The sequence below is a fragment of the Natator depressus genome, chromosome 1 (genome assembly GCF_965152275.1).
Source record: "Natator depressus isolate rNatDep1 chromosome 1, rNatDep2.hap1, whole genome shotgun sequence".
In the NCBI taxonomy this organism is placed as follows: domain Eukaryota; kingdom Metazoa; phylum Chordata; order Testudines; family Cheloniidae; genus Natator; species Natator depressus.
Genome location: NC_134234.1, coordinates 202,291,559 through 202,317,815, shown reverse-complemented (window position 1 = coordinate 202,317,815; position 26,257 = coordinate 202,291,559). Strand labels below are relative to the sequence as shown.

Sequence of the window (26,257 nt, the reverse complement as noted above, 5' to 3'; positions counted from 1 at the left end):
CATCTGTGTGTGTGTGTGTGTGTTGCTAGGGGAATGACTCCTTCCCATAAAAAACCAGAGCCACACCGCTGCACGTTCTCTAATAACAATAATACTTCGCATGTCTGCGGCGTTTAATGGGAAGATCTCAAAGCACTTTAGAAACATTAAGGAATTAACCAACCGTCACAATCCTCCTGAGAGATGAGCATTATCAGCCCCTTTTGACAGAGGGGGAAACCAAGATTAAGCGATTTGTCCAAGGTCTCACAATGGCGCATTTGTAGAGCTGGGAATAGAGGCCACAAGTCCTAACTGCCAATCAGCTGCTCTATTTGACCATAGTCTTTCCTTTCAGCAGAGCATCTCTCTTCCCAGAGCTGTTATTCATTCTGTCCCCAAGGTGGGTTGATGAAAAATCCAACTGGTTCTGTCCTATTTGGAGGAAGTATCGTCCAGAGGGAGAAAGTAAATGTTGGAGCCCAGCATTGTGCCTGTGCATGCTGCACGCTCCAGGGGACTTTCCTATGCACAGGGCACCACCAGGTCATGTTCAAGGGGCCTGCTTGCCGTCAGGGACAGATGCTGAGACAGGCAAAATATCTTCTCACTGTGAGAGAAGCACACAGGAGTTAGGCAAATCTTAAAACAACCAAGGGCGAGAACCTGCTGGTGTCAAAGGACTAGCCCCAGAGGGGCTCTCTCTGATCTCCACCTCTCGCAGTCACTGCTGCATTAGTTAGGGGAGTCTCAGATTTGTGTTTCTCTGCGAGGACAGTGTGTTGAGGAATATGGGCTTCCACAGGGTGCCAGGTCAATACACATGGAATTGGCATCACACGCTGAAGCCTCAAATTTGGCTTTGACATCGTACCCAAACATTCAGAGGTGATGGGCCAGATTGTACCATTTAGGCACAGTCCTGACTGGGGGGTGCTGTGGAAGGGGAAGCCCAATGCTTCCCAGAACTCCAGCATGCAAGGGATCACAGCTGCTGCGCCAGCCTTTAAGAAGGTGCAGCATGTGCTCCCCTGTGTATCCAGCTGGTCCTTGCAAGGTGGTGTGGAGGACATAAGGTCATGACTCTGCCACTCCCCTAGCACCTTTGTGGGTCTTTTGCTCTCCAGGGGGCACTGGAAAGGAACAGTCCTCAAAAGAACTCTGGAGGAACAATAGTACCTTCTCTCCGTGTGGGGGTCTGAGAGTGGGGAGGCTTCTTGTGTCTTCTCCTGCTTATGCACCTGTACAAAGGCCCAGCTCTGTCTAGCTTTCAGGTGGGTGGGCTCTCTAGGCATAAAATGAGGAGCATGTCTCCTAATGACTATGGGGTGCAGTCAAGGGGGCTGCTTATGGTATATCAAGGACTTTGTTGGAATTGCAAGCTATCACTTTAAGTGTGTGTGGGGGGAGGGGGGTTCCTGGTCCTGCATGTAGGCTAGTGGGCTCTGTTGCAAAGCATGCGATCAGTCAGATTGGAAAGAGCCAGCTTAAAGAAAGGTGGGGTGAAGTGTGCCTCTCTGCCTTAGGGAGCAGCCTGCTTTGTCTCACTCTGTTTTTGGGATCATGTGTGTTATTGTTCTGAATTCTAAACAATAAAGTAGCGTTACATTGCAACCTTCTATTGAGAGTATTTACGTTTATATCTAACTTCTTTGTGTGTATGCTGGGAACGTAACACTGGTCGTCGGGAATGTTGCATTAGCGTGAGAACCTCATCCAGGTTAGATGGGTTTGCTTTTGGTTTCTCCTGCTTTCAAGATGCTAACTAGGGCTGGATGGTAACTACAGTTCTGCGAATAATGGATTTTTTGGCTCAGAGGCTGAATTTAAAAATTTAAAATCCAGGGCAAATAATCTAGTCTTCTTGAAATGAAACCCATTTTTTCAATTTTTTTTTTTTGCCAAAAAAACCCATCGAAATGCATTGTTTAGTGACAAAATAACTTGTAAAAAAGAGAAAACCCCCAAACATTTGTCCCGCTCTAATGGTTACTGGTTCACAGTCTCTGGCACAGCCGCACAGACAATGCCACCTGGCAGCAAAATGGCTGCCCTGGGCCCAGGCATCAGAAGCTCCCCCTGATTTCAGAACAATCAAGGCCCTATGCTGACAGATGCTCAGTAGATGCTCGCTTCTTCTCCAGATGAGACCCAAAGTGAGTGGGATAAGGTGGAGAGGGCAGATGAGGACAAAAAGAATGAGCCCTAATGGAAATAACCAGTACAGATTTCCTTTGGCAGCTCTTCACTGTTGCTCTAAGCCCCCTGGTGGGGCTCTGATTGGAGCAGCAGCCTTTTCCCTCACAGCAGCAGGGTCTAGCTCAGCTAATCACAGGGGATAAATAGAGATAGGGACCATAGCTCAGGTGATTCTCTCTCACATCCATAGGGTATATAGGACAATTTCTCCAGGGACAGAGTTTTTCAGGGGCCTTTTCCTCTCCAAGAAGCAGTGGGGCTCGTCCGTTAAAATCAGGGGGTGATTGTAATTCATTTCCCCATGTAATTCATTTCTCCCATGTAATTCATTTCCTGAATTGTCTCTATGTGTGTGCATGCAAAGGAAGGGTTGGGGGCCTTTGTGGCACCTCAGCCCTTCCCCAATATTTCCTTCATTTCTGCTGTATGTGGTACCCAGCAACAGCCAGAGAAGACAAAGGGGAGAAGCTCTAACTAACATGCTTAGCTTCTGCGTGACTCCAAGAGAAGCTGGGCTCTCACACAGGGTGAGAAGCCGAAGCATTGAGCTGGCCAATAAGGCTCTCTGGCTGGAGTGAGATAAAGGGATGTCTCCTGCTTACCGATTACCGACAGGCAGTGCGGTTGTACAGAAGTTGCCAACGATGACGGCCTTGTCCTTCTTCCAGATCTGCAACTTGGGGAGATACTTCAGCATCACCACCTTTATCTGGCACAGTGGGACTGGATGAGCTAGCACCCCTTTGCCCATCTGCTGCTGCTTAGGTCTGCAAGGCAGAGGGAGGGATGTGATTGAGAACAAGGGGCCAAACCACAGTAGCATGTGAGTATGCAAGGGAGGATGGAGTCACAGGTGTCTACTGAAACATTGGAGATGGTGGGGTTGTTAACAGGAACCCTCATAGAACTTGGTGAGATCTAAGGATCCTTCTATGGCAATCTTACACTTCATGAGAGGTGGGAGGCTCTGCCCCAATAGACCCCTCTCCTACTCCAGGGGGATCTCTGTGTTATATGCCCTTCCTCTTCAAAGGCTGGAGAAAGTTTGGGTATGGATGTGTATCTTTCTTCTTATACCACATGATTAAAGCAGCTCCCCCAGATCAGCAAATATTCACTCCTCTGTCTTGTAACCCTATCTTGACACTCCATCAAATACAGCACTAAACATTGCACAGATGGCCAGGAGCATTATGAAGTGGGCAAAGTGTGGGGTGGGGGGGGGGGGGGGGGAATGTTGCCTTCTTTGAAAGATCAGGTGCTGGCCACTGCCAGCAAGAGGGTAATGGACTGTAAGGACTATTGATCAGATCCACTAAGACAAAGCCTGTTTTATAAAGAACAATGAGGCCTATTAATCCCTACTGTAATAGCATTGATTTTAGTGGAGTTACATGGGAAGGAATTTGTCTCACTGTGTCTGGTTTGCAGTTCTCAGAAAATAAAATAAGAGAAATGAATGGTAAGAAAATGTAAAACAAACCAAGGGAAATCCTTCTTTCTGCAGCATGTATTCAACATGTGGGATGCACCCCCCCAAACGGGAAGAGAGTCACTGGGTTTCAAAGAGGGTTGGTTAATTGTATCACCAGTAATCCTGGGTGCAGGGAACTCTGGTTGACTTTAATGGGAGTGCTGTGGGCGGAGGCTCTGTGGGACTGGGCGCATGATGGCCAAACATTTCAAAGCTGGGTGTCTACAGTTAGGACCCTAACTCCATATTTAGGCACGAAAAAACCCCAACATGTTTTCAGCAGTGCTAAGCACCCACAAATCCTACTGAAGTCCCTGGGAGCTGCTGAGCGTTTAGCATGCTTGAAAGTCTGGTCACCTATTTAAGTGCAGATTGGATACAGATATAAATTTTGTATTCTCAGACAGCTCTATCTGTAACCCAACCAATTCCCATGTGTCCTGTCCTTCTTGAGCTCACACGCCACCTGGTGGACATATTTAAATGACCCGAATGGCTGTTGGTCTCAAATAGTCATGACTGAGCCACCAAGGTTTAGAGTAGAGCGGGGCCCAGATCCAAGCACCCACACACACACGTTGTTGGGAAATGTAGATCTGGCCTTAAACTTTCCTGGGCTGAACTTGCCTGTAACTCAGAGGTTTGATTTGCATCTGTTCAAGCTCCAGAAGGTTGGCTGCTTATCTGAATTCATCTAAACTGCTTTGGTCTGCAACGTTAGGCTGGAACTCAGTGGAGATGTAAATGCTTCTTGTTACTGGCCAGGCTGGAAATCCCCTGGAAACAGCCCCTCCCTGAGTATGTCAGACCTGCTGCTCTTGGTCCCAGGCATAGAGGCAGCATACTTCAAAAGGTCTGGACCAGACTTTGAGCTGAGCAGAAACTCCGCTCAGCACAACAGAAAGGGGCCATCTGGGAGCTAGCTCTGGTGCTGCTCTGGCCTGGGCCCCTTGCACACATCCTGCAGCATACTCTGCTCTCTTCCTCCCTGCCCCAGCCTGCCTATTGTGCTGGGGGTCGAGGGAAGGGACAAAGCTGTAGGAACCAGCAAGACTGGCTCTGTGCCTGCTGGGCACTCTTCTTTGCTGGGGAAATCCCAGAGGAGTTAGCACACAGGGCAGGGAGAGGTCAAAGAATCCAGCCCTTTAATTCAAGATACAATTTGGGGGAAGATGGCACGTTCCAGATGGATTTTACTGTCCTGAACCTGCCTCTGTCCCCAGCCTCAGTGGATTCTCCTCTCCCAGGTTCATTGCTGAGTAACTGCAGTTACAATGGATTAGTTAACCTCCATCCTGCTGCACACAAATGCTTCTGTCTCTACAGCCATTTTCAGCTCACATCTCAGGGTCAGCAGGACAGCTGCCTGATGAGTCAGGTATGTATGGCCAGAGCCTGGAAGGGAGGTTGGTATTTGCTGGATGTCCCTCTCTTTGCCAGCAGTTTGGTTATCAACTACTCAGTTACATTACCAGGACACCTGGTGGTGATTGCATGTGGTCATTTGTGCTACTGCTATGCGTGTACATGGCTTAGAAAGACATCCCTGCGCCTGCAACAAGGAAGATGAGGGAGTCAAGACAGGTCAGAGGTGCACATTGTCACTCACATGGTGATCTTCACGCTGGCTGTAGAGTTGCTGCTGCGGAAGGTGATCTCAAGGTTGGTGACCAAGCTTCTCCTCTGCTGCAAGTGAAACTCCACCAGGCTGTGGTACACTGGGCAACAGACAGCACACGACAGAGTGAGGGCACAAGTCCCTGGCTGTAGGGGACAATTTCCTGGTGCAAGTGCTAGAGGAGCCAACCGGGGGGGGGAGCTTTTCTTGACCTGCTGCTCACAAACCAGGAAGAATTAGTGGGGGAAGCAAAAGTGGATGGGAATCTGGGAGGCAGTGACCATGAGTTGGTTGAGTTCAGGATCCTGACACAGGGAAGAAAGGTAAGCAGCAGGATATGGACCCTGGACTTCAGGAAAGCAGACTTCGACTCCCTCAGAGAGCGGATGGGTAGGATGCCCTGGGGGACTAACATGAAGGGGAAAGGAGTCCAGGAGAGCTGGCTGTATTTCAAGGAATCCCTATTGAGGTTACAGGGACAAACCATCCCGATGTGTCGAAAGACTAGTAAATATGGCAGGCGACCAGCTTGGCTTAACGGTGAAATCCTAGCAGATCTTAAACATAAAAAAGAAGCTTACAAGAAGTGGAAGGTTGGACATATGACCATGGAAGAGTATAAAAATATTGCTCGGGCATGTAGGAATGAAATCAGGAGGGCCAAATCGCACCTGGAGCTGCAGCTAGCAAGAGATGTCAAGAGTAACAAGAAGGGTTTCTTCAGGTATGTTAGCAACAAGAAGAAAGCCAAGGAAAGCGTGGGCCCCTTACTGAATGAGGGAGGCAACCTAGCGACAGAGAATGTGGAAAAAGCTAATGTACTCAATGCTTCTTTTGCCTCTGTCTTCACAAACAAGGTCAGCTCCCAGACTGCTGCACTGGGCATCACAGCATGGGGAGTAGATGGCCAGTCCTCTGTGGAGAAAGAGGTGGTTAGGGACTATTTAGAAAAGCTGGACGTGCACAAGTCCATGGGGCTGGACGCGTTGCATCAGAGAGTGCTAAAGGAATTGGCGGCTGTGATTGCAGAGCCATTGGCCATTATCTCTGAAAACTCGTGGCGAACGGGGGAAGTCCCGGATGACTGGAAAAAGGCTAATGTAGTGCCAATCTTTAAAAAAGGGAAGGAGGATCCTGGGAACTACAGGCCAGTCAGCCTCACCTCAGTCCCCAGAAAAGTCATGGAGCAGGTCCTCAAGGAATCAATCCTGAAGCACTGACATGAGAGGAAAGTGATCAGGAACAGTCAGCATGGATTCACCAAGGGAAGGTCATGCCTGACTAATCTAATCGCCTTCTATGATGAGATTACTCGTTCTGTGGATGAAGGGAAAGCAGTGGATGTATTGTTTCTTGACTTTAGCAAAGCTTTTGACACGGTCTCCCACAGTATTCTTGTCAGCAAGTTAAAGAAGTATGGGCTGGATGAATGCACTATAAGGTGGGTAGAAAGTTGGCTAGATTGTCGGGCTCAACGGGTCGTGATCAATGGTTCCATGTCTAGTTGGCAGCCGGTGTCAAGTGGAGTGCCCCAGGGGTCAGTCCGGGGCCGGTTTTGTTCAATATGTTCATAAATGATCTGGAGGACGGTGTGGACTGCACTCAGCAAATTTGAGGATGATACTAAACTAGGAGGAGTGGTAGATACGCTGGAGAGCAGGGATAGGATACAGAGGGACCTAGACAAATTGGAGGATTGGGCCAAAAGAAATCTGATGAGGTTCAATAAGGATAAGTGCAGGGTCCTGCACTTAGGATGGAAGAACCCAATGCATCGCTACAGACTAGGGACCGAATGGCTAGGCAGCAGTTCTGCGGAAAAGGACCTAGGGGTTACAGTGGACGAGAAGCTGGATATGAGTTAGCAGTGTGCCCTTGTTGCCAAGAAGGCCAATGACATTTTGGGATGTATAAGTAGGGGCATAGCGAGCAGATCGAGGGACGTGATCGTCCCCCTCTATTCGACATTGGTGAGGCCTCATCTGGAGTACTGTGTCCAGTTTTGGGCCCCACACTACAGGAAGGATGTGGATAAATTGGAGAGAGTCCAGCAAAGGGCAACAAAAATGATTAGGGGTCTGGAACACATGACTTATGAGAAGAGGCTGAGGGAACTGGGATTGTTTAGTCTGCAGAAGAGAAGAATGAGGGGGGATTTGATAGCTGCTTTCAACTACCTGAGAGGTGGTTCCAGAGAGGATGGTTCTAGACTATTCTCAGTGGTAGAAGAGAACAGGACAAGGAGTAATGGTCTCAAGTTGCAGTGGGGGAGGTTTAGGTTGGATATTAGGAAAAATTTTCACTAGGAGGGTGGTGAAACACTGGAATGCGTTATCTAGGGAGGTGGTAGAATCTCCTTCCTTAGAAGTTTTTAAGGTCAGGCTTGACAAAGCCCTGGCTGGGATGATTTAATTGGGGATTGGTCCTGCTTTGAGCAGGGGGTTGGACTAGATGACCTCCTGAGGTCCCTTCCAACCCTGATATTCTATGACCATGCCTTCAGCATTAACCCTTGCCTTGTAGCAATGGGAGGGCTGTCTGTCCTCACCCCCTGCCTGCTATGACCTCTCCAGCACCGTATGGAGAAGATTAAGCAGAGCTTTGACATAAAAAGGGAACAGGCCGCCTGGTCGATTGGACATATATTTGTTTACTGACGGGACTCCATTCCTCACTGTTATGTTCTGAGAGTCAGACAGACACAGACAGAGCCAGAGAGGGGGAAGGGTGGCAGAGAGAAAATGAAGGTGTCAGTGGGAGCCATTGGGCCCACCTCTCCTCTCATATTGGCATAAATCAGGGGTAACTCCACTGGAGTCAGTGGAGTTACACAGGTGTAACACTGGTGGAAGTGCGAGAAGAATCAGGCCTATTATCCTCGATAGTCTCCAGGAGTGTGGCATGAAGTGAGGCTAAGGGCCAGATCTCAAATGCCTTCTAGGGCCAATTTCTACTCTCAGGTACACCTGTGGAAAATGGAGTCTCTCACCAGGAGTCATTGGGTATTGAACTGAATGGAGAAGCTGGCCCATAACTCAGAATAGGACAGTGGCTTGGGTTAGCCCAGCATTTGTAACAGTGATGTTCTGCAGCTGGTGAAAGCAGTGCCCCCTTGCCAATGTACAGCTGCTGAAGGAGGCCTAGGGATAGGGAGACTTGCTGAGGAGCATGTGAGAGGGGCACAGCAATGTCTGTTGTCCCTTGCTGAGGAACATGGCACAGCACAATACAGCACTTCTGCAGCAGGTATTGAGGGATTTACAGAAGCTACCATGAAGCCAGATACCCCTCAATCCATTTCTCAGAGCCCCCTGCAGTTTCCATGGGGAGCAGGGGAAGGACTGACACATTCCAGGCAACCACAGTGACTCTCTTCAGGAGCACTGGCATAAATGGAAAGTCTCCACAGTTCATTCATGCCACCAGCCTGGCTTCCTTCTCTCTTTGCTACTTACTGCAGTACGGGGCTGAGGAGGCGGTCAGCAAGTAAACCTTCACCTCCTCGGGGAGCTTTGCCACGCTGACTCCACCGCGCTCCAAGAGCCCTAGGGGAAGAAATGAAGCCAAGATGGAGGGGGAAAGGCCCTGAGGGAATGGTTGGCAGGAACACCTGATTCACTTCTCACCTATCCCACGATTTTGATGTGGATCAAAATAGTGTTTACTAACCCCCCTGCGTCAGTGAGATCAGGAACAGGCTCACAGTGTCTGCATCCCAGCTACTCTCCACTGCAGGGTTCCACCAGCACACCCAGTGTCACACCACCGTGACCAAAAGGACAGCCAGCAGTAAGGAGAGTCACCAGGGCATCCAGGCATGCTCCACGAGGACACCATTGTAGCCTCTGGGCCTGATTCCCCACTGCCCTGCAGCCTGTGCCAGCCTTTGCACTGTCCCAAATGAGTGTAAAAAGGCTTCCCAGTCAGGGCGGTACAGTTTCACCCTCACTTTGTGCAGTGTGTACCTAGGGAAACCAGGCTGGCTGTGCTGGGGGGAGGGCTAGTGACTCCTCTGGTGCTGGGGGAATGCACAACAGAACGTGCCATGCCTTTCGGGGCAAAATGCTTCCAGTCAGTGGCTTTCCAGTGGCGCACCTCCTTGCACCCCCCAGCACAGCTCAGCCTCAGGGGAGCGGAAGAGAGTTTTCCCAGTACTGGAATGCAGCCACCTCTGGGGTGAACAGAGCCACTGCTGACCAGCATACTGATGTAGGAGCAATGGGTGAATATCAAAGGGGTTGAAGTTTAGGTTCAGCTCAGTTTAGGGTAAACACTGGCTGCTTCTCTGAACCAGCCAAACTTTTTGACTTCAGTGCACATTGGTTAGACAGGTAAGTGAACAACGTCTCCTATTGAAACTGCAGGGGGAAATGTAAGGGCTTATCCACACAAACATTATGTGGCAAGCTGGGGTGTAAATCTACCCTGCACTAGCCTGCTGCACACTAAGTGTCCGTGTGGACCCTGCTGATACGCACTAACGGTTCATTTGTGCACTTTGATTTACTCCCATTTCATCAAAGCGCAGTAAGGAGCTGTTGTGGACCCTGCTGATGTGCATTAACAGCTCCTTACTGCGCTTTGATGAAATGGGAGTAAATCAAAGTGCACAAATGAACCGTTAGTGCGTATCAGCAGGGTCCACACGGACACTTAATGCGCAGCAGGCTAGTGGAGGGTAGATTTACACCCCAGCTTGCTGTGAACTAAGTGTTAGTGTAGACAAGCCCTGAGCAGGAATTCAATGACTCACATTGGAATTTGGCCAGGAGACTAGGTTTAAAACTAGAGTTGGTCCCAAACCACAGAATTTGATTCCAGATCTGAACTCCAGTTTCTAACCTACCCCAAGTTCAGAGGAATTCAGATTCAGCCCATTCAGAGGGAGGGGCCAGCTGCAAATCTGACCTTTTGCAGACTTTGGCAGGGGGCTAGATTTGGGGTATTTGTTCAGATTCATTTCCTGCCCTTATGGAATGTACCATAGGGTGTTCAATGGCCGTAGGTGTTCAGAACCTTGGTTTTACATCTCACCCCACAGCTGAAACCCAGTAGTTCCTAACCATTCCCAGCTCAAAAAAATCCAGTCTAAATGCCTCACCCTGCATCAAAGACCTTCAGGTTTCTACTCTCCTCTCCCTTTGGACAGTGGAGTTCCCAGGCTGGTATCATACCTATTCTGGGACAGGAGAGCAGGAAAGGATTGAAACAGTCCAGGCAGTGGCCAGCAAGGAAATTTTCATGACTTGAGCATGGAAATGCCATCATAGGACAGGAATTCTCCAGGGCACTGACATAGAGATGTACCGCCCTCATATGATCACAGATCAGATAGTTATACCCTGCAAGATAAAGCAAGACTACAGGTAAGGGGACCATGAAGGGACTGACCTCTTGATCCAATATGGACTCTATGCATTTCTAAGGAGCCCAGCACAGTAATAGCTAGGGTGCAAGTTAAGAAACACTTTATTCTGTCTGCAAAGGACACATCAGGTACAATTTTCAAAAGTGCCTAAGCAATTTAGGCATCCAAGTCCCACAAAGTCAAGTCACTTAGGTGCTTTTGAAAATTTTATCCCAAATCCCCTCTACTCATCCTTTCCTGGGCAGCTGTGGACTAAGCAAAAGGCTGCAATTCAGGTGTCATAGGTATTAGCTCTGAGTTCTGCCTCTAACTCACTGTATGACTGAGCAATTCACTTGGCCTCTGCCTCAGTTTCCCCAATCTAGAAAATGATGCTACGGATACTCATCCATCTTTATAAAGTGCTCTGAGACCTGTGGCTGGAGAGCCCTATATATGGTGAATTCTAAGGCCTAATCCACATTAGAAAAGGTTTGCTAGCAAAGCTGCTCTGACAAGCCCTCTCAGTTTAGATGCAGCGTATACCAGAAGAAAAGGTTTTTTTGCTGTTATAGCTTATACTGGTTCCCCAAATGAAATGAGATACTGGCTGTTAGGATATAGATATTCAGGCCTGTCTGCAAAGGCCTATACTTTAAGAATTTAGGTATATGTTTATAATTTAGCTAGTTATAGAGGTATAAAAAAGAATCAAAATCACTGTCTGACTGTAAAAGGCCTTTTTCATTGTGACAGTCTGAGGCCCTGTTCTTAGGCCAAAGTCTTTGGCTAAGCAGCAGAGGCAGTCATAAGCTGGGAAGCGACCGGTCACCTCCTCACATTCCAAACTAGTCACATTGAAATAAGGTGCTATTGGGCTGTTAGGAATACAATCCTGTCCTGATAATGCCTATCGCCTCCAGAGAAAGGGAAGTGCCTAGAAGATGTAAAAGGAAACTTAGTTTGATAGCTTCCTGTCTGGCAAGAACTCACTTATCAATAGCTGGGATATGAAATCCTCATTTCTTTATTGTTCTATCACTGTAGTCCCCATTTCTGTATTGTTTGTCTGTATAATCTGTCTGGTTCTGTGATTGTCTGCTGTATAATTAATTTTGCTGGGTGTAAACTAATTAAGGTGGTGGGATATAATTGGTTAAATAATCATGTTTCAATATGTTAGGATTGGTTAGTTAAATTTCAGTAAAATGATTGGTTAAGGTATAGCTGAGAATATTACTATATAAGTTAGGGGAAAACAGGAAGTAAGTTGGGATTTGAAAATAAGGAAAAGGGAACTTGGATTTAAGCTTGCTGGAAGTTCACCCCAATAAACATTGAATTTTCACCTTTGGACTTTGGGTATTGTTGCTCTCTGTTCATGTGAGAAGGACCAGGGAAGTGAGAAGGTGAAGGAATAAGCCCCCTAACACTGGCAAGATGACTTTTGCTGGTAGAACTGCATTTACACTAGGGCTTTTGCCGATATAGAAATATCATTAAAAAAATTACGCCCTGGGTACAGGCAAAAGTTTTAGTGGAAACCTTGCTTCAGGGTGCTTTGCGTTTCGGCTGTTATGTTGTTGCCTAACCATAGGTAGTGTTATCTGGTGGTTCTTCTCTGAATGCTGAGAGGCAGCTTGGGCAAGATAGCTCATCTTGCATGATACTGTCATGCTATGGCTTGACCTTTACACATTTACTGTCCTGCTGTAATGTCTGCCATACCCCTGCCCTGGCTCAGGTGGGAACTGTTAGTCAAGCAGTAGCTTTACAGGCTGACTGATTGGAATGAAGGGAACATCCCTTGACAACTTGCCGTGAATCCTTCTCACCTGATGAGATGAACCGGGGGCATCCAGGTTGGTCTTTGCCTCCATTAATGAAGTAATCAATATGGCCTACAGGAATCTGGATACCAAAATCTGAAAGGAGCGAAAAAACCCCACTGAGCTATTATTCCTGCTCCTCCTTCACTAGGGAAACATTCTAGAGGAAGCTGCTAGTTTCCATGTTCCAAGGTCCTAAGAACAGGATGTACTTAACAGTATCCGAGCTGGCCCCAGGCCCACACACAATATGGTGGTTTCTTCACCAGAAGAAGGGAGAATTTTAGGTGTCTTGCCATCTGTTTTCACTGTACAGATTGCTCCATCCCTATGTACTGAAGCATGGAGGAGAGTGTTCACCTGGGCCTTTGTTTTAATGGGACTTTCACACTGAAGGAAACTGAATGGGAGAAACCTTAATTTGGGAAATGATTCTCTGGTCACCTTTTTGCAGTTTTCTCTTTACTCTTTGCAGAGATCTGCAACTGAATTAGAAGTTGTTTCCCCCTCCCTCATGGTCTACCCTGCCTGATCCCCTGTCATGTCAGTGTCCTGGCTTTGTGACTTCACAGGGTGTTTCCCACAAAATGACTGTGAGGTCATCAGTCACCATTATGACTTCTCTGCAGGAGAAGGTGATGGGCTGTGATGAAGGGCAAGACTTTCCATGTTCTTGTCCTGCATAATTATCTGTGAGGCAGTGATATGTAGCAGTTAGAGCACAGGAACAGGGGTCAGGAGGCCTAGATTCCATGCCTAGCCCTTCCACTGATGCTCTGTATTTTTGGACACATCACTTAATGTCTCTGGGCATCAGTTCCCCCCCCCCCGCCGTAAAATGGAAATGATATGACTTACCTCCCAGCAGTTATGAAGCTTAATTAATAAATCTCTATAAAGAGCTCTGTGGTCTTCAGGGGGAAGGTGCTACAGAAAGGTGCAAAGCATTATATTCTAACATCTTTCATCTAAATTGACCTCTAAGCACTTTACAAAGATTACTAAGTAATTGTATTATCTCTGGGTCTGATTCTGCTGTTGCTTACAGCAGAATAAATGTGAAGTAACTCCCCTGAAGTCAGTGGAAGTAGGAGCAGTGGGGCCCTACATACTCACAGGAATCACTGGGAATGTCAGAGCCCATCAGCATGGCATAACAGTTTAGGAGAGGAAGTGAAGGAGAATATTGAATTGAAATCTCCAGGGGCATTTTGGGAGCAGTATGCAATGACCAGAGAGGACATAAGGTGAGGACACTGGGTCTTGCACCCCAATCTTTGCAAAAGGTGCCAGGGAATCTTTCATGGCAATATGTTGTCAGGCCCTCAGGTTGCATGGAAATTGAAAGGGAACCTTCTCCCCTGCCCAGTGTTGAAGGAACTGGACTGATTGTTTCAGCTGAAACAATCTTCTCCTGGCAAAACCAGGAGCTATGCTGAGCTGGTCCCACCAGAAGCTCTGTGTTCCTCCACCTGACTTGCTGCCCATTCATTGATTCTGCTGCTTTCAGATGCTGGGGATGAAGAGACACAAAGGGAGGAGCAGTATTTGAGAATTTTTTGACATTGTAAATTTCCCTAGTGTAGACACAGACAATGTAGTTCTCAGAGGTGCTATTGTTGGTGGGGCTTCTAGTATAGACAAAACTTTCATGGCCAGATTTTTCTATTATTTGAGTTAAGCCTTCTGGAAAGCTCATCTAACCAAAAACACAACTACATCCTACTGTGAGACTTGAACCTCTTATCTTCTGACCTAGAAGGAAGAGCCACCAAGGGCCAGATTAACCCAACACTGGGTCCTAGGCAAACACACACTTCCTGTGCCTGTCTAATAGACGGGAGCGCTATAGTCCACTCACCGCAGCTGGGCTGGCCATGCTGTAGATCTGCCAGGACTGGCTGCTCATCTTGCCGCTGCTTGGAGCGCTGTTCAGTGACAGAGGAGCAGCCAGGCCAAATATGAGGGGCACTACAACCCGGAGCACCAGGTTGCAATGCCACTCACTCAAGTGAGTGAAGTTCAGTTGGCACATCAATTTGCATTAGTTAAAAGAACCACACCTCCCTCCTGCCCCCTCCCCAAAATGTGGGCCCTAGGTGGGTGCCTGGTTTGCCTGTGTGTGAATCTGGCCTTGGAGTTAGCCACTGGGCCACACTGACAGCTATACACTAACCATGTTCCTGGGCATTAATGATGGCAGGGTGGGGAGAAGCAGTAGGCTGAAAAGAATAGAAACCAGATTACTGTCTGTATCAGTGTGAATGGCTTCCACAAAGAGAGCATCTCCAGGATCCAGGCGCTCCTCACGGCTGGCTTTTGTGTACTTGGGCCCCGCAGGATCCAGTCCTGTACCAAGATAGAACTAAAGTCTTAACAGCAGACACACTGCCACCCTCTTCCCCTTAAGAGAACCAGTGCTGACTCTGGACCCAGCCTTGGGTTGGCAGAGTTTAGGTTAGCACCAAGAAATCCAGATGCTGATCCAAATATTTTCAGGCTGCAAATGGAACAGGAAATTTGGTATAATTGCTTGTACACTTGTGAAATCACAGGGTAGGAATGAGTGGGGAAAAAGGGAATTGTCAGAAGGTATTGATGCCTATAATTTACTTGGCAGAGGTAAAAGGGGAAAGGAAGAAAGACATTTGGCAACTGTTATAAGTTAAAGGTTCAGAAAGGGCAGAAGGCCCTGAATGTGAGATTGGTGAGCATGTAATTACTGGGGAGCAAAATGGTGCTACTTTTATAGGCCTGGTGAAGATGTAAATAAAAATGTTACTGTTGAAGATGAATCTCAAAAGACTGAGGAAACAGGAAGAGCAATGCCAATTTCCCCTTCTGCTAAATACCTTGGGCCATAACATACATACCTAACAGATGAAACTAATAATAATGTACATTTTAAAAAATGTAGAGGAAAAGGATTGTGGTGCAGGTAGCTAGATGAACTGTCTTGTATGTAATGCACCTGAGTGTAAAGTGTGCCCTGGGACTGAGCTAGCTCAACATGGCAGCTCTATAGAATGAGTCACACACACTGTGCTCTCTCCTGGGAGCTGTACTGTTCCTTCTTGTTGTTGTTCTTAATCCAAAATAAGAGCTATTCATTTGAAAGCATGTCTTTTGTATTGGAAACATAGGGGTGATCTTTGTGCTGAGGGGCCAGCAAGGACCATCCGACGCAAGCTTTTTTTGGTGGTTCCCTTGGTACCAGGTCCAATTAGGCTTCCCAGCCAGGACATTTTTCCTCTAAGATGGTAGAAGCTCTGAGCTGAAAGGGTCAGCTCTTTATAATTCATTCCTATTGCTGTCAGTCACACACAATCCTTTGTTATTAGTCTGAACATACAAAACTATTCAAGCATTAATGCTTTGATTCCCATGGGGTCTAGATTTCCCCATCATTAACTGATGGTGCAGTGACAACTGGTCTCCACCCACCCAGTAAGTGGTGTGAATTCTATTATTTGACTGTGTGAAAATGTTACGGGCTCTTCATGGTCTGAACAGCGAGTCCTGCAAGTGAAATCCTGTGCTCAGAGGGTTGCTGGCCATTATTCCAAGAAAAAAAACATTCCTGAACTGCTCTGTAGCTCAGAAGTACCTACAAGCCCTAGACTTCTCAGCTAAAGAACCATTATCAATCCCTTTCCATCAACCTTGACATGCTCTTTCTGTCCTCACAATTCAGGGCCATTGGGAGAATCCTGGACCCAATGTTACAATACCTGTAATCCTTCCCAGCTGGCCTCCATGGAACTGCCCCACCAGACCTGCAACATGTGCTCCAAGGCTCACTCCAATGAAGTGCACAGATGTCCCTGACACTCCAAGTACCTGAGGAGTGAATAATAGTTAATACTCGTCATCCCAGGGTCTCAAAGCACTTTTCAGAGGCAAATCACTATTATTTACCCCCATTTTACAGATAGGAAATCAGAGGCACAGGGAAAAGTGATCTACCCAGTCACAGCAGATCAGTGAGTGGCAAAGCCTGGTTTGCTGACCTCCTGTCCTGTGCACTGCTCCTGGGCTGCACTGCTCTTCTCAGTGCATAAGGTGGTTAACCAGAGAGAAGTGAAGAGTGGTTGATATTGTCCTTAATTAGTTCTTTTTGACACATTGATCATGGACTCAAGAACACTCCAAGTCAGAGCAGTCATCTCCTCCAGCCCCCTACATACTCTCATGTTCCCTCCCCTTGGGTTATCTTCACTCTGGAGCACTTCCCACAGAACCTCCTAGTTGGGTGACACTACCCCCAACACCTGGATGTCCCTTCAGCAGGACCAAGGAGGACAAGGTCTCTCTCCGAGCTTTGTCACCTCCCCACCCCACGCTGATGTTTTCTCTCATTGTTTCATTGGTTTTAGTTGCATAGGTTAGATTCCATTGACTCGAACGGGACTTAAGCACTTACGTCGGTGTTTTTTGACTAAGGGTCAATATGATGTGATATGATACCACGTGCCCTAGTTAATACAATGGGGTGCAACAGATACAGGGCAACACATTCTGAGGCAATACAGTATTATGGGACAGGACACACACCATTTATCCTACCACCTCGCCTTTGATAGTGTTTGAGACCTACTTTTCACAGGTGTGAATGATGACATAAGGGGAAAGCAATGGAGGATCAAGGCCAGTGCCTGCCATATGTGAGGATACAATACTGTGCAGGGCCTGATATAGGCAGGACAATGCAATATAGTGAAACACAATGCTATACAATAGGGTAAGTGAGAGGGGGCAAGAGGTGGAGAAAGGCAGTGTCCTTAGTACACAGACCCATGGAGTGATGGGTTGGAGCAGCAGATGAGAGCTCAATGCACAGCTGGGCTGTGATACTCAGGAGGAAGGGGATCTGGGAAGATGGAGACTCTGTTTGGCCACTGCAGTGAGCTTATTATGGAATAAACAGAGGTCAGAGTGGAAGCTACTGTCTGGGTTGGTTTGCATTCACACCCATTTCTGTCCTTTGGCTATGCTCCTCCCACCCAGACATTCATTTCCACCTACCAGCAACTTGCTGATGAAACGAGAGATCTCTATGCTCAGCTCCATGACATTTTCCACAGCACCAGGGTAGTTTCTTGTAGCTCCATAAACCCAGTCAACTGCGACCACATTCACCTTGGCAGCTCGGAATAATGCACCAATGAGTCCATTGATCCAGGAGGGCTTTGTGCCAAGTGCTCTGGTGAGCCATCAGAAATAAATATGTCAGATGCCTTCCAAAATGGGGCAAGCACACATGCAGACTTCCTTCCCCTCTGGGGTGTAGCAAGGCTATGCTTCACTGGCACAGTGCCTCCTGCTGGTCATCCTGGGAATCAGCTCTTCCAGCCCAGAGCACCCTCTGCAGGCTGGTGTCTCACCTGCCACTGGCCCCATGTCCCTCCCAGACCCCAGGGACCTTTACCTCAGGGTTCTGCCCCAGCAGGACCCCCACACTCTGGGTCTCCCCTCCCAGGGGAACCTCCAACCCTCTAAACCCACCTTGCCTCAGTGGCTACTGCCAGTCATCATCTAGCCCCCACTCACTGGGGCAGACTGCAGTCTGTAATAGCCACTTATCACAGGCAAGGGGGTAGGACCAGCTGCTTCTGCCTATTCCCAGACTGCCCCTCTACCTGCAGCCTGGGGGTTTACCAGGTTAGAGCTCCCTTTGCCCTTCTCCAGCCCTGCTCCACCTCCAGTACCTTGCTCTCAGGCAACTAGCCCTTCCCACTCCAGAGCTAGAATGAGACTCCTCTGCTTCTGGCCCACAGCCCTCTTATAAGGGCCAGCTGGGCCCTGACTGGGGCGTGGTCCCAGCTGTGGCTGCTTCCCCCCAATCAGCCTAGCTTTTCCCCAGCTGTAGCCTCTCCAGGGCTGCTTTAACCCCTTCAGGGCCGGAGCAGGGTGACTACCCGGCTACAGGTGGTGTCTCAAAATCTCTCTGCTGGGATTTCCATACAGGAGGTGAAAGTTTTGTCTACTATCAGACTGCCCCAAACAGCCTTTCTTCACTGCAGTTCACAGACTCTTTTCACCTATAACCATCCTGCCCATTATGAGTCAGAAAGAAATCAGACATTTACATGACCAAAACTAACACCTGCAGTGACAACAGCTTGCGTGAAATTGCCAGAGGTATCAGTCTTGCTGTAGTGCTTAAGCTGATCACCAGCTGAGGTCAAGAAGAAATTTCCTTCCATAGAGAGAGTATAGTCTAGTGAACAATGGGATAGAGGTCTAGGCACTAGGAGCTCCTAGTCTCAGCTCTGCTACCAGCTGGCTAAGAGACCTTGGGCAAGTCACATAGGCCCAGATTTTTAAAGGCATTTAGCACTGGAACACCAAATTGATTTAGAAGCCTAAATCCCATTCTTAAAAGGGATTTAGGCACTTAAGAGCCAAAATCCTGTCAATTGTCCATGGTATTTGGATTTTGGCTGCCAAGTCCCTAAATCCCTTTTAAAATGAGGTTTAGTCTCCTAAATCAGTTGGGCATTACAATGCTGAGTGTAGCGATGCCTAAATACCTTGAAAAATTTGGGCTTTAAGCTCTCTGTGTCACAATTCCTCTTCCATAAAATGATATGAATTTACCTCTAGGTGTATTTTATTTATTGATTTCATTTTATAATGTCTCACCCTTCACGGAAATTAAACTAACATGATTTAAAATCAACTATGGGCTGGCTGATGCTCCCACAATAAAACAAACCCACCAAATGGCCACAGCTTTAAAAACCCTGGCTCAAACTCCCTGCCTCCAGGATGAGAAGAAGAAAGGTGGGTTTGGCAGGCTTCCTAGCAGGTTAAGAAATCCATGCACTGAATGGCTGGGGGGACAGAGGGAGAAAACTCCAAAACAAAGACTCTTCATGAATAAAACTAGTAAAAAAACAGGGGGAAAGACCTAATTTTGGGAGGGGGTGGGGGTATATCCCCGTTTTTTAAAACCTGTGGATATTTGAAATTTTAACATTTAATTGAAAAGTTGAAATTTGAAGTATTTTGACTAGCTCTGCAGCTCGTCTCAAGATGAGGGTGAAAAAGTCACAAAAAGTATATTAACATTTTCTCCCTTTTTTCCTTTGGTTTAGAATTAGAAATGTTGACTAGATTTTTCACTGACATTTTGAAATTCAGCTCTTTTGACATGGAATATCTTCCCCTCTGATGTAAGCACCTTGCCTGATTGTGGATTATAAACACTTTGGGGCAGGGAATATCATTTCATTCTGGGTTTGTGCCGTGCTTAGCACCAGGGGGTTCTGGTCCATGACCAATGCTCCTAGGTGCTATGGTAATACAAATAATAAATAATAATTGCTGAGGTATGCCATGAGGAGAGAGAAGGAGATCTCTGAGGTCACTGGGACTGAGTGTCCAGCTCAGTTTATGCTTACCTGAAGCCATGGATTATTATTTTGGTGTCCAGGCTAGTATTGAAGTTGGAGTTCTTGATGTCATCGCCAAGTGATATCAGCTGCCCACAGCTGGGGTTTGAGGAGGTGAACAGAAGAAACTGGACTTTAAGTTTCCTGCCCTGTAAGAAGCTTGCAGTCTGAAAGTCAGAGCAGGGCTGTGCTGGGATATAGGTCTCATGCCCTGCAGTGAGAAAGAAACAAAAACATGCATGCCTCGTCTGTGTATGCCCACTGGGAAAGAGCAAATGGAGGGGAGGGGGATGATGGGCTTGTAGTTAGGGCACTGCACTGAGACATTGGCGAGTGGGGTACAGTTCTCTACTCTACCACCTTCCAGTGTGATCTTCAGCAGGTCACTTAATTTTTCTGTGCCTCCATTTCCCATGTAAAATGAGGATAGTACTCTTGTGGCACTGAGGCCCGTTGATGGTTTGCTACTGTGTGTCAGCAACTCATCGGGTCTGACCTACTCACTGCACCTAACACACTGTTGTCATAATCTATCGTATACAAACTGATAGCATGCTGGTCCCAAAAACCATTGCGTGGTATATGCACAGGGATGTACAGAGAGTTATAAATATGTGCTGGAATTATGTTCTTAAAATGTGCTTGGCAAGCAATACGTAAGTCCAGTCTGCCCTAGATAAAAGAGTGTGTATTTGCTTTTCTGACCAGCCAGGCAGAGACAATGAAGGTACATCTACATAAAAGGTAAACAGAGCTGACAAGTGGGGGAGAAAACAGCCTGGCGTCTACACCCCAGCAGGAAAGAGAAACTTCGTCTGGGCTTCCTTTTCAAGAATACATTTCAAAGGTTTACTGGACTATCACAAGAGGGGGAGAGAACCACTAATTTCAGTTATCCTTCACCTGAGGAGACAAAGAAACCAAGCACTTTGAGATCTGAGAAGGGTCCTGGCTAAAAAACTGGTCAGCCAGGACTGGAAGAAAGATGGGTGAGAAAAACTTCTTTGAACAAAGGACTCTAGTTTGTTAAGTTAGATCGAAGTCTTAGAAGCCTATTCTTACTTTTGTTTGCTTGTAACCATTTCTAGCTTTATTCCTTATACTTGGTATCACTTAAGCTGATACCCTTTTATTAATGAATGTACCTCTTTTTTTTTCACTATAAACCATCTCCATGCTTTGGTTGAAGTGGAGGGTTTGTCAACCCCAGTTAAGTTAATAAGTTGCTGTGTACTCTCTCTTTCAAGGAGCCGTGAACTAGATAAAGTTCTGTGAGGGGCTGAGCACGTCTCTGGGGAACTTGGGAATTGGGGTTAACTGATTGTTACCTGCTAGGCAAGGTTTGGACTGGCAGGATACTAAAGAGTTTGCTGGCAAGGCAGACAAGCTGGTGTGGCAGTGAGCTGACACACACAGCTCAGCTGCAGCAAAGCTCTCATTTGCTGACGCTGCGGGGAGTAACAGTGATTCTCAGGCTTGGAAACCCCAGCAGATAGATCAGCTAGAGTTGTAACTATTCAGATTGTGACATTTTGGGGGCAGGGACATTCTTTTGCTCCGTGTTTGTGCAGCATGTGACACAATGAAGCTCTGATCATGAATGACTGGCTTCAGAAAGGCTCAGACTATTGACATACCTCTGTGAAGCACATGTCCACTTTGGTCTGTGTAATTCTTGCATGTGTTTTTCCACCTCCACCCTCCAGCATACCTGGCTACTCTCTCTTAGTCACTGGAGATCTAGAGATGGCTCTCTCCAGATCCTATCAGCAACACAGTGAGCACCAGCCAGAGAGGATCACTCGAGATCAAAGTAAGGTCCCTCTTCAGTCCCTTAAGGTAGAGCTCCCAGCCCCCACCTCCATGACAGCACATCTGCTACAGTGCCCCAAACGGTTGTCTTTTATTCTGTGTGCTGCATTTGTCATTCTGAAAGCAGTATAAGCTCCCTGTCAACACAGGCGGTTATATTGGTCTAACTAGAGTGGTATAATTATACTGGTGTAGTTAGGCTGGTAAATTTCCCCACATAAGCAAGCCCTTAGTGTTTTGTTTAGTCCATCATCATAGTATGCAATCTGCAAGGTATATTGTGAAGTTAAGTATATTATTAGTTGTAAAGTGCTTTAAAATCTTTGCATGGAGAACACTACAGAAATGCTATATTTTTATATGCTCAGTGACACTTTTACTTGCATGTATATATTGTGCAGGAATGACATGGGTGACAATTTGAAAATGTGCCTCATAGGTCATATTCATCCCTGGTGCAACTGTGACGCTCTGTATCTTGGAGAATCACCCTGCACCCTCATGTCCAACCTTATAATATGATTGTGTGGTACCAAGTGCAAAGTTTGTCATGTCTGGTGTCTTCGGAAGGCTCATGATGCACTGAGCATTGTTGTTATAGTAATGTTATAGATTGTAATTTCATGTATATAGTTATGAGGCTGAAAATGTGTCCTCATGGCTTAAAACAAGCCCAGGCAAAACTCTCCAGGAGCAGAGGGGCAGTTCACACCTCATCAGGGCATGTATGAGACAAACCCAGCCTAGCCTCACAGGAACAAAGGACACTGGCCTAGGCAGCAACAAAGGATCTGTTGGACTCTTGAGTGAGTCACCCCCCTTCCCTTGTCAGTTTGGGACTACGATGAGGTAATGCTAACCTGACTTACGGGGGGAGGGGGGGTCAAAGCCAAGAGGGAAGAAAGAACATGATAAAAGGGAGAGATGTTTGCCATGCTCTCTCTCTTCCACCTCCATCTACAGATACCATCCCCAAGCAATTGAAGCGCTGATCAAAGAGGAGAGCCTGGATGAAGGGCAACCAGCCAGCCTCTGGTGAGAAGCATCTAAGTTTGTAAGGGCACTGAAAGTGTTAAGATCAGCTTAAAATGTGTTTTGCTTTTATTTCATTTGACCAAATCTGACTTGTGCTTTGACTTATAATCACTTAAAATCTATCTTTTGTAGTTAATAAATTTGTTGGTTTATTCTACCTGAAGCAGTGTGTTTGGTTTGAAGCATGTCAGAGACTCCACTTGGGATAACAAGCCTGGTATATATCAATTTCTTTGTTAAATTGACAAACTCATATAAGCTTGCAGCGTCCAGCGGGCATAACTGGACACTGCAAGACAAGGTTCCTAGGGTTGGGTCTAGGACTGGAGATATTGGCTAGTGTCATTCGGTTGAACATTCGGCTGGCCAAAAGTGCTCACTCACGGAGCTGGGAGCAGCTTACATGCTAGAGGCTGTGCGTGAACAGCCCGGGAATGGGGGTTCTCACAGCAGAGCAGGGTAAGGCTGGCTCCCAGAGTCAAGGATTGGAGTGACCTAGCGGATCACTGGTTCAGATAACACCAGGGGAACATCACAGCAACCCCACTGAAAACCTTGACTCTTCCCCATGCTCAGTCTCTCGCCACTACACCCTAAACTTTCTTTCCTTCTCTAAACAACCTTGAAGCCATGTTTAAAACAGAAACAAGAAATCCCCTTACAAATCACTCATTATCCCAACTGAAGACACTATAAAAATATCCTGGAGGGACCATTGTTGAATGATGCAAGAAACTGAGAGTCAAGAGACCGAAGGCCCAAGTCTCCCACTGCAGGATATGAGAATCTCCCACTGAAGTCTATTTGGGACTTACCCATGCCTGTGTGGATGGGGAAGGGAGAACTGAACCCAGGGGTTGCATTTCTGACTGCAAGTGATCAATGGTATGATTGAGCAAGGCTGATTAGAAAGGACAGTCCTGTGCCTTCCATGAACGGCAATTGGCAGCAAATGAGGGAAGGAGCAGGGAGTTACAATGTAGGAAGTGCAGGTTCCATGGGATTTTAGCATAAGAGAACAGTTTTTCAGTGATTTTTTTTAAACCAACCATAGGGTCCCATATCTTCTTTCTTATTCCAGATCAGACATGCCCTGTATTCAAGACAGAAGTCGGTTTTCTAATTTACCAAGCCTGCCAAACTGAACATCCCATCTGGCACTTTCTACCTCATACTTAGCTACTTCTAATAAAAATGTTGCAATGTAAACTTAGTTGATCATTGGGTTGCTGTAATTACTTTCGTAAAGCCAAGTTGATGGACCTGCCTCACAGACACGTGTGGTGGAACCAATATGTTGGGGTAAGAAAGGGCCATTTCTACAGTCACTTTTCTTACCAAAACTCACTTGGCTCTAGCAGGGACCTGATATACATGTTGGATTGTGTAGTGTAGGGACCATCAATTGAATTCACTGCCAGAATCTACATCTGTCAAATCTTCCAATTCCTTGCCCACCACCTCTGGCGCATGAGCCTCTACCAGTACCCTCCTTACCTGCACATGCTGAGCTGAGCACCAGGACAACGGCAAGAACAAAGAGAGACTTCTTCCTGGGATCCTCAGCCTTCTTCCTGCTCAATCTTCCCATGCTGTAATCCACAAGGCCTTCACCAGAGGCAAGGGAAAAGCAAGCTCTCTGCAACAGGAGCCTTCTGAGCAGGTTGGGTCTGTTAATGTTTAATACAGCCTGTGTTTTTTGGAAAAACATGGGAGCCCTCACTTCTGCCCTTGCTTGATTATTGGCCAAAGTCACAGCAACAGGCATAGAACATTATTGATTCTCACATTAAGGACATTGAACCCACTCCCCTCTCCAAACAAACAGCCTCAGAAGTCAATTACTGGCATGATTAACTGTAGCTCAGTTCTTGTCATTGTAGTAATGATACACTGCAATAGCCCCTCCATCCAAAGTCCTTTCGACTGTTAATGAATCAAAGCCTCAGAGCTCCCTGGTAAGGTATGGAAGTATTGTCATCTCCATCTTATGGAGAGCGATGAAAATCAATTATTGGTTGGTAGCTTGAGATCACATATACCCAGCCCCCGAGCCAGCCCAGTGAAAATGAATGAGTGAGTGAGGGTGGGGAGAGCGAGCGACAGAGGAAGGGGAGGATGGAGTGAGTGGGGGCAGGGCCTCAGAGAGGGGGCAGGGTATGGGCAAGGCCTTGGGGAGGGGTGGGCAGGGGGCGATGCAAGGGTGTTCGGTTTTTTGCGAGTAGAAAGTTGGCAATCCTATCTGCAGATTAGGCCACTTCCCTGGAATTCTATAATCTAAAGCAGTGGTTTTAACACTTTTTTTCTGGCGACCCAGTTGAAGAAAATTGTTGATGCCCAGGACCCAATGGAGCTGAAGATGAAGGGTTTGGGGTGTAGGAGGGGTCTCCAGATTTGGGGGGGTTCAGGGGTGGGGCAGGGGGTTGGGGTGCAGGAGGGGGTCAGGGCTCTAGGCTGGAGGTGCAGGCTCTGGGGTGGGGCTTGGGATGGGAGGTTTGGGGTGCAGGAAGGGGCTCCAGGTTTGGAGGGGGCTCAGGGCTGGGCCAGGAGATTCGGGCGCGGGCTTACCTCGGCCGGCTCCCGGTCAATGGCACAGCAGAGGTGCTGAGGCAGGTTTCCTGTCTGTCTTGGCACCACGGACCGCGCTGCGCCGTGGAAGCAGCAGCAGCAGGTCCGGTTCCTAGGCAGAAGTGCACAAATGGCTCTGCGCGGCTCTCGCCCGCAGGTACCGCCCCCCCCCAGCTCCCATTGGCTGGGCGGAGCCTGTGCTTGGGGCGGGGGCAGCACATGGAGCCCTGTGGCCTCCCCACCTAGGAGCCAAACCTGCTGCTGGCCGCTTCTGGGGTGCAGCGCAGTGTCAGAACCGGTAGGAATTAGCCAGCCTTAGCTGAGCAGCACTGCCGACAGGACTTTTAACAGCCCAGTCGACGGTGCTGATCAGAGCTGCCGCGACCCAGTGCCTGACATTCCGTGACCCAGTATTGGGTCGCGACCCATAGTTTGAAAACCACTGATCTAAAGCCAGGCACCGAAAATTCCAAAATGTTGGTGTAAGTGACTTTACAATGTTACACAGCAAATTAGAGGAAAAACATTATTGGGTTCTATACAGGGGTAACTGGGTAAAACTTGGTAGACTGTGATACAGAGGGAGTGAGACTAGAAGATGATCTAATAGTCTCTTCTGTCCTTAAACTCTATGATCTATGAAACCCACATTAGAAACCAGCCCCAGCCCCCCTCCAGTTCCCCAGCCCCCCTCCACCGCTTCAATCACTAGACCGTACTGCCTCTCAAAATATGGCAGTGACAAAGTTTTTACTTTAATGGGACCACTCCTGCTTGCCTTACACACATAGCCCCACGGACTTCAGTGGGACTGTTGATGAGTAAGGATATGAGTGAAGCTTGCAGGATTATGCTCCAAACTATTAAACTTTTATTAAACTGATCTCATAAATTAAAAATGTAGTCTCCATAGCAACTGTATGGGTGTAGCAACCCTGTGTTTATTCCTTATAATAGAACATAACAGACCACAAGAAGGAAACCAATGAACTTTTCCTT

The 26,257-nt window shown here is 47.3% G+C and overlaps 1 protein-coding gene across 1 annotated transcript; it reads right to left on the bottom strand.

Moving 5' to 3' along the window:
• PLA1A (phospholipase A1 member A) lies at positions 1–24,433 on the bottom strand. The gene is made up of 11 exons (XM_074974486.1): positions 24,188–24,433; positions 19,853–20,054; positions 17,472–17,649; positions 16,178–16,286; positions 14,694–14,795; positions 12,453–12,542; positions 10,445–10,612; positions 8,726–8,815; positions 5,262–5,370; positions 2,781–2,945; positions 1–589 (listed from the first exon to the last, which is right to left on the bottom strand). Exons 1-11 carry the CDS (start codon positions 24,399–24,401, stop codon positions 505–507), a joined length of 1,512 nt encoding a protein of 503 aa, XP_074830587.1. The 5' UTR covers positions 24,402–24,433; the 3' UTR covers positions 1–504.
• Between the last annotated feature and the right edge of the window lie 1,824 nt (positions 24,434–26,257).

Coding starts and splice junctions, on each gene's coding strand:
- PLA1A (XM_074974486.1), bottom strand. CDS start 24,401: ATGTTTTTCCAAAAAACACAGGCTGTATTAAACATTAACAGACCCAAC. Junction 14,796..16,177: donor CCAGCTGGGAAGGATTACAG/GTATTGTAACAT, acceptor ATCTTGGTACAG/GACTGGATCCTGCGGGGCCC. Junction 8,816..10,444: donor GCTCTCCTGTCCCAGAATAG/GTATGATACCAG, acceptor TTCTTCCCCTAG/GGCTCTTGGAGCGCGGTGGA.